Below are 8766 nucleotides of genomic sequence, written 5' to 3'. Positions count from 1 at the left end.
AGAGTTTTAGGGGGGGCTGTGACCCCTCCTCCACCTCCATAAATATTCCTACCAAGTATCTTTTCTTAATGCATTCCACCTGCTAACAAAGGGCTTCTTGGCTTTTCACACTCCCCTTTTGAAATGTCTGTATGCTAAAAAAATTTAAGGGGCATTAACCCAATTTACAAAGAAACTGCTCATGGTTACCATTCATAAGACACGTTTAAAAACATACTACTGTGGAATTTCCAACCCCTCCTTTCCATGGTATGCTACATAATAGGCTTTAAACATACTCAATAGCAAGTTTATTCATTTTTCACAGTGTATACGAAGGGAGGGAACTTTCCACTACAGTTTATACAAAACAGATCAAAGTATAAAACTGATACATTCAACAAGGCTCAGATCTGAAAGATCAAGGGCAAATTTTCTGCTCTACATGTTGCTATCCTCATTTTACTTTGAGAGAAACTGAGGCTGAAATAGAATATTTCTTCCCCTCTACTAGACGAGAATGTTGGCAACACACAATGTTTCATACAGTAAAAGGCACAGGTAATGCAAACATAACAGTGACTGAACTTATGAAATCAATCCACAAAGTCTCAACGTTGCTCTAACTTTTTGACTTTGCCAACCCTTAAAGTGAAGTGTGCTATAAAGTCCTGGTTTGTAACAGAGACTAGCAGATGTTTCTAGATGACACATGAAGCTTGTAGAAACTATCCCAGAAGGGTGGCCAGCCCTGCTGGCTTTCTCTCCCAAACCACAGATGATGACAGAGGCATTTACTGCATTAAAAGATGACAAGGACGGCCTAGAGGTTGTAGCTTAAGGTCCAAAAAAATAAAGCAAATTTTAAAATAAACAACACAGAAACAGGTTCAATGATTCAATAAATAGCCTCTCCTGCTTACTAAAAAGATTCTTGTATTTCCAATTGACTCACTGGGAGGGAATCCATGAAAAAACAAAACAAAACAAAACACCACCATAGTTTTCTTGCATTAGGACCAGCTTCCAAATAGACAAGCTATTCTGACTTGAGAGGAGAGTTGCTTGTATCTTGGAAGAAAAATATTTAATCATCACTAACTTTTGCCTGTACTAAAACACTCAGATGTAGAAGAAGAATTGCAGAAGTCTTTTGTAATGGGTTTATACAAATAGACTTTTCTATTTCATGAAAAATATATTGTAACTAAACTCCATCTTCCTTTTCAGGGATACTGAGCCTCTTACAAAAGACACACAAAAATAAATAACATTAAAAACTAGCTGACAGGGCTACCACAGATCTTTTTGCAGATGGTGGGAAGCCAAACCACTCTGCACATTTTCATGCCTGCCTAGACCCAGTACTGATTGCGCCTAAGCGTTGGGTTGGTCTTCCGGCAGTGCTGGACCATTTCTGGATCCAGATTCTTCCAGGCATCCCAAAGAGAGACTTTCTCCACCGGTTTAGCCACTGGGGCAAGCAACGGCTGACATCTTGGGGCCAGATAAGGGCTGACCACTGGGCTGCTGCTTGAGGCCAGATAAGGGCTGACCGCTGGGCTGCTGCTTGAGGCCAGATAAGGGCTGACTGCTGGGCTGCTGGAGCTTCTTTTAAGGGGTGTCACTGTGACAGAGGGGATGGTCACACTCCTTTCTGGACTTAGGTTTGGAGTCCTGGGCTCTGGGCTGGCTGGAGGATCGATGAAGGGTTTAGCTTTTTTTACCTTGCGGCACATCAGGCAGATACAAAGTGACATTACAGTCACTATCAACAGAAAGGCGGCAACAGCAAGTGGTACGATGACCACGAGGGGATCGCTGCTCTCTCTGGGCTGTGTTCTGGCTGTCCTTGAGCTCACTTCAGTGGTGGCCTTTGGCCAGGCAAACTGGGTGACAGGAGTCTCTGCATCTGCCACCAGATCTCTCCCTTTCCAACTTCCCTGGAGATCTGAACCCAGTCTTCTTATCTGTGTTGTCTTCCTTGGGCCTTTAGTCTGTGCCGTGGGTCCTATGGGAATCATAGCCTTTTCTTGGGAAACTGTAGATGTCATCAGACCATCTGATGACGATGGCACCTCTAGTGTAAAATTCTGTACAAACAAGGGATCAGGCAGCACAATAGTATACGGAAAGTAGCCTATAGCTGGCTGCACATGGTCTGCCTTGAGTGTGAAGGTGAAGGAATCATTAAGCGTATCCACACCAGTCATGTTAGCATGTGTATCAAGCATCAGCATACCTTGATCAATGTCCATTTGAGTAAACAGATCAATCCCTTCTGGTTTGGCATGGCGACTGACTCTTCTTATAAGTCTTCCATGGACAGGTGGCTCTGTGACTTCAAATCTGGGAATGCTCTTTGTCAAATTGGCAAGTTTAGTAGCATCCAGGTCCTTCTGCCTCAACTGATAAGTCACCCTGTTGGGGATTTTCAGGCTGGAAGTGACTTGCAGCAAAGGCTGCACTCGGATGTGGAGGGCCTGGTCTGTCAGGTTGTTCTCTGCTGTAAACAACATGAACTTTAACTCGTCCTGGGAGGCAGTGAGATTTGTCATGTGGTAAGAGAGTCTTCCAGAAAATAAATCTTCCTGTTTGAAGTTAGTGACTCGTTCATTTCCCATGAGCAGGTACCCATGCTGGAGGGGCTGGATTAGTTTGTAAGCAATCTCAGTACTTTTTCCATTGGTCATTGCTGACAGATGTACATTAGTGATAGAGACCGAGGTCTGGCCTTGGGGAAGGAGCAGGTCAGTCAGATTCACAAGGGTGACAGAGATAGGTATAACCTCCAGGTGGAAGAGTTTGTACAGTGGACGATGCTTGCCATCCGTCACACTAAAGTAAAACACCCCAGATGTTGGACTTCCATCTTGTACAAACCACAGCTGGCCATTGTCAATGTCAGCCTGTGTAAATTGGTGAACGGCAACGTCTAGATGGGGAGCTCTTGCTAGAAAGCCATTGGTGGGACTGCTGATGATTGTGTATCCGATCTCTTCCGGGGAGTTGTCCAAGTCCTCCACCTTCAGATTGTCAGGTTCCATCCTGAACATATTGCCCTGAAGCACTTTCAGAGAAGGTCCTTTTGTCTTCAGCTTTGGTGGCTGGTCATTCACAGGAGAGATGGTGATATTAAATACCTCTTCAAGAAAGTCAGCCTCTGGTTTTGTGGCAGACTTGCTCTTCTGGTTCAACCAAACCGAGAAGGTAAAATTATCAGCAAGGGATTCGGAGTCATCATGGTGATACGAGATGCCGTATTTATTAATTATATATTGTGAGAAATAGGGTTTTTCTTTGGTAATATTTCTCTCTCCAACCACAATTGTACCATGGTGGGGAAGAGATGTAACCTGGTACCAGACTTCATATGTAGCACGTTGAGGTTCAGGTAATTTAACTAGAAGATTTGAAGCATCTAACTTAGATCTATCAATTAAGACTTTCATTCCTTCCTGGACAACAGCTCCTATAAAAAGAAAAGAACAGTATTTTATTGAAACAGATTTGTATGTGATAAATTGACTGCCTCCCCACTCAGACATGGTCTGAATACAGAACTTCTTTGTTTCTTATGCATTTGGATTATCTTTGCTGTCCGGTATATTAGATACATCCAAACACTTAAAATATGCACATCAGATCATACTGTTAAATTAGCATTTCAGCTTCAAAAGAGCTTTTCTGCTTTTGTTGCTGAGTTTCTTTCACTTCAGTTTCAAAAAATTTATGATTTCCTCAGTGTGGTTGTTTCCTCCATAAAGTCAATCACAACCTACTCACAACTTGTAGGCTGAGTACAGGATCACAGATTTGGAGCTAGAAAGGACCTCAGAAACCATCTAATCCCAGCCAGGCCCTTCATTTTACAGATGAAGAAACAGAGCTCAGGTCTGCTTAGGTGACTGACTCAAGGTCACACAGCTGCTAAGTGGCAGACACAGGATTTGAACCCAAGACCTCTGACTCCAAGGCCAGCAAATATTCCACTGTACCATGCTGCTTTTCCTTCATGAATTGTTGTGGCTACCACAAACAATCACCTGGGGATGAAACTCTCTGAACTAGGCTAGGTTGGTTCTTTGGCGATAGATACAAAGTGAGTCACTAGCTCATAACTGAAACCTTTTCAGCTTGATAGGGTCCATCAACCCTATGCTCCACAGGCAGAGGACTCAAGGTCCCTTCCACACCACAACCAGCAGGACTTTTGCGGAGGAGTCTTAGTTCAGGTGTTTTAATTTCCTGGTCTACCTTTAGTGTCAGGATGGACCTGACACTAAACACAGCCATAGGCGCAAATTTCCAAAATCAATCAGTCAACAAGTATTTATTAAGAGTGTATCAAGTGCCAGGCACCGCGCTGAGTACTGGGCATATAGTCCCATCCTAATGGGGATTGGGGAGACAACATATACATCAGAACTTACAAAATAAATTCAGAGTGAGTGGAAGGTAACCTTTGAAGGGATGTCACTAGAAGCCAGAGGGACCAGGAAAGGCTAGAGAAGTGGGGGCATAAGGTGAGTCTTTAAAAGCAATGGGAGCTGGAGGTTGGGAGGGACAAGGGGACTTGCTAGTCCAAAAGCATGGAGACCATGTGCAGGGACTAACACATACGCCAATATGGGAAGGGGCCAACAAACAACTCTTCTGTCATTTGCCACAGGGAAGTAACACGGTTGAGCAAAAAGAACACCAGACAGCATCGAATGACTCTGATTAACATCTGATTTTCAGTATCCTCATTTATAAAACAGAGATTAGATTATAAATAGAGGCTCCACATGGTTGTTATGAGGACTCAATGAAATAATCTTTGCAAATTTTAAAAAACACATAACATTTTTATTTATTCTTCTTACTACTATTATTCTTTTGGGAATTTTAGGTCAAGGGTATGATAAAATAGTAAAGTGATGATGTGTATTATTAAATTCCTTTTAGGTATTTATCATAAAAAGTAGAAAGTTATCTAAAGCTCTTTTTTTCCCTTTTCCAATAACCTAGGTGGTGCAGTAGACAGAGCAATGGTCTTGGAATCAGGAAAACTCATCTTCATGAGTCCAAATCCAGTTTCAGACACTTACCAGTTGTGTGATGCTGGGCAAGTTACTTAACTCTGTTTGCCTCAGTTCCTCATCTGTAAAACGAACTGGAGAAGGAAATGGCAAACCACTCCAGTATCTTTGCCCAGAAAACACCAAATGGAGTCATGGAGAGTCAGACACGACTGAAAAATGACTCAACAACAATAAACTATTATTCACTGTCTTTCAGTAATAGCAATTATATAATTTCCTATCTTATCATAGTCCAGATGACTTCTAAAATTTTTTCACAATAGGAAACAGAACAGATTTGGACAAAACACACAGGTAGGGAGATGGACAGCAGCGTGCAGAAGAACCCTAACTACATGCACCAGAAATACTGAGGTTAATATCATGAGCTTGATTAAAAAGCCAGAGGGAGAGATTCTGAGCTCTGCTCTTTCTTCCCACTCCCCATATCGACTACAGTTGATCATAAAAACACAATAGCCTCACATTGTAGTCACTTTACCTGTGTTTGCAAGAAGGTGACTGTGCTGACCAGGCTCGATGATATCATATGAGATTGTAATAGGAAACACCTGGGGTCCCAGAATAGCTGGAGGCGAGGACACCGTGAATGTAAAAGAGTCTTCTGCATCCCAGACTTGAATTTCACTGTTTGCATGCTTGTATGATATCAGACCTTCATTAACCTGTTGAAAATTCAAGACAAATCAAGCCATTAGCTTTAAAGATCTGGTAGGAGCAAGAAAGACAATAAAAGTGGAAGAAAGGATCTGCATGTATTTTATTTGTCTTAATCTTCCTTTGTATTCTGATTATCGCAAAATCTGCTGTGCTGAGAGGGACTCCAGGGGCCATTTGGTCCAGCTCATACCTGACCAAGAATCCCTTCTACATCACACCTGACTCATCAGCCTGCTTTTGCTAAAGACTGGATTTATGCTTTGAACCACTCAGTCCAATTCAATTCGGCTCAATTCAATCCAACAAGCACTTATTAAACACCTGCTACATGAGAAGCACTGTGTTAAGTGCTGATGATGCAAAGACAACAATGAAAAAAGGCCCTGGCCTCAAGGAACTTACACTCTATTGGAAGGCTTCACAGACAATCAATCAATCAATCAATCAATCAATATTTGTTAAGCACCTGCTGGGTGCCTCATCCTATGCTGAGTGCTTTTTATTGATGAAGAGCTAGACATAAACAAAACCACACAAAAATGGATGTCTAAGGTGTCTTGATATCAGTAAATGCTGCAATTTTGTTTCTCAAAGAGTATTTGATAAAAATACAATGTCTTGAAAAGCTATCCTCATCATATGTCATCCAAATCTATTGTGTGGACAAGAAACCAACTGAATTGCAACAGAGGAGAGTACATTGGTTTTGGGGTCAAAGGACCTGAGTTCAAATCCAAGCTCTTCCATTAACTATCTCTATGGCCTCAAGTAAGTCATTCTACTTTTCTGGACCTCGGCTGTGCATCTTCACAATAAGGAAGTTTGATCATATGAGCTCTAAAACCCTTTCTAATTCGAAATTTCTCTGATCTTAAAACTGAGTAATGTTAAGAGTAAAGAGAGTTACTGTAGGTTCTGGGTCTGAATTACAATATTTTAGCCTAGTTATAATTTTAGTCTGCTAGAATTAAGAGGTCAGGATATTTTAGCTCTGATCTAGCCTTTTGTGGGTAAAATCTATAAAATTAGAGAGTTGGACTAGATGCCTTTTGGGATCCCTTCTGGCTCTAGGGCTAAAATCCAAGGCTGCAGGGGAGATTGGTAGTACATACAAAGAGTGAGATGGCACAGTGGATAGAGTGCCAGTCCTGGAGTCAGAAAGACTCATCTTCATGAGTTCAAATCCAGTCTCACATACTTACTAGCTGTGTGACCCTGGGCAAGTCACTTAACCTTTTGCCTCAGTTTCCTCATCTGTAAAATGAGCTGGAGAAGTAAATGGCAAACCAATTTAGTATCTTTGCCAAGAAAACTCCAACAATAAACAAAAAATTTAACTGAATCCACATATGGGTATTTGTAAAGATTTTTCACAGTGACTAACACAAAAGTTGCATGAGACAAGGTGTGGTCCAACTACAGTACATGGCTATGCAATACGCTTCACTGAATTCATATCACAGCCCACATGCAGAAAATCCCTGTTACCCAGCAATAAGCTATTTCTCTGAAGATGCATCAGCCCTAATGATACACAATAAGGGTCTCTCTGATGTCATTCAAAGCTTTTCAGAAGGTTTTTGGTTCTGTAAGTTTCCCCAAGGGATGATCTCAGGGACAAGCATTTGCTCTGCCCTGGACTGATAAAGAACTCCAGGAGGAGAGTTTGAGAACAAAGCATGGATTTCAAGTTGAGAGAGGAAATCTCCAATAAAAATGTCCAGGGCAATACATTTTCACCAGGAAACAAGTTTACCAGTAGTAACTGGAATTTTTATGAAAACATCTAGGACAGTAGGTGACTACGTAGAGGAAGTATTAGGAGGGAGGGAGTCCAAAAATCTAGGGCTGTAAGGATCTCTAATGGTAACATAGTCCAATCTACATATCTGCAAGAACAAGTTTACATAATAGTAGTTCTCATTGGTTGGGGCTTAGGGAGAGCTGTCCCATGGGTTGCAAACAATGGTTAAATGAGATGTTTGTGTCTGGTACACAGTAGGCACTAATGAAAATCTCATCCCTTCTCCACTCCAAACATAAGGAAGTCAATCCTACAAGCATTCATTAAGCACCTACTATGTGTGAGGAATTATGCTAAGCACCACAGATATAGAGAAAGATTCCTGCTCTTGAGGAACTCACAGTAAAAATGGATAGAAAACATGGAAAACAACTGTGTATAAGAAAAGATATTCTGTACATGTTGGAATAATCAACAGAGAGAAGGCACCAGCATTAAGGAGGATTAGGAAAGGCTTCTTGCAGAAGATAACATTTTAGTTGGCACTTGGAAGCATCCAAGAAAGCCAGGAGGGTGGCGCAGTGGATAGAATGTGGCGCAGTGGATACAGCATTGGCCCTGAAGTCAGGAGGACCTGAGTTCAAATCTGACCTCAGAGCAAATACTTGACACTTACTAGCTGTGTGGCCCTGGGCAAATCACTTAACCCCAATTGCCTAAAAAAACAAACAAACCAGGATATAGAGATGAGAAGGGAGACAATTCCAGATATGAGAGACAATGAATGAGATGCCTGAAAGGGGGAGATAAAGTATCTTGTCTGAGAAAGACCAAGGAGTCCAGTGTCACTGGAACACAGAATACAAAGGGGAAGGGAATAAGTTATAAGAAGACTGGAAAGATAGGAAAAGGCCAAATGGAGGATTTTATATTTGCTTCTGGAGGTTATATGAAACCATTGGAGTTGACTGGTGTGGGGTGGGGGTGGTGATGGTTGTGGTCTGCTTCTTTTTAGAAGGAAGTCCCTTAAACCTGAAAACATGGCTATCCAATTCCTGTAGGGATTATAATTTTAGATAGTAAAGTAAGCCTGGCTTTCTCATGACAGAAGGGATGCATAGTTTGCTATCAAAGGAAAGGAGTTATTTTGGATATTGGCTGGTCTTTGATACTTATGTCAATGGAGGCAAAGAGTTATTATTAATGTAATAATATACTATAACCACTCCCTGTAAAAATATATAAAGGCTTTCCAACATCTACATCAGGGATTTTTAAACATTTTTGCGTGTCATA

General features: G+C 41.5%; 1 protein-coding gene across 1 annotated transcript in view; it reads right to left on the bottom strand.

The window, feature by feature from the left end:
* Positions 1–273: 273 nt before the first annotated feature.
* The window catches only part of LOC110215539 (chondroitin sulfate proteoglycan 4-like), an 85207-nt gene continuing 76714 nt past the window's right edge, over positions 274–8766 (bottom strand). The window contains 2 exon segments of the mRNA XM_020997126.2: positions 274–3451; positions 5548–5731. Coding sequence (XP_020852785.2) covers positions 1335–3451; positions 5548–5731 — 2301 coding nt within the window. The 3' untranslated portion in view covers positions 274–1334.

This window comes from Phascolarctos cinereus, unplaced genomic scaffold (assembly GCF_003287225.1).
Source record: "Phascolarctos cinereus isolate Bilbo 61053 unplaced genomic scaffold, phaCin_HiC Scaffold_4;HRSCAF=312, whole genome shotgun sequence".
NCBI classification, from domain to species: Eukaryota; Metazoa; Chordata; class Mammalia; order Diprotodontia; family Phascolarctidae; genus Phascolarctos; species Phascolarctos cinereus.
Note: the sequence above shows the minus strand (reverse complement) of the source record. Positions and strands in the feature narration are given on the sequence as shown.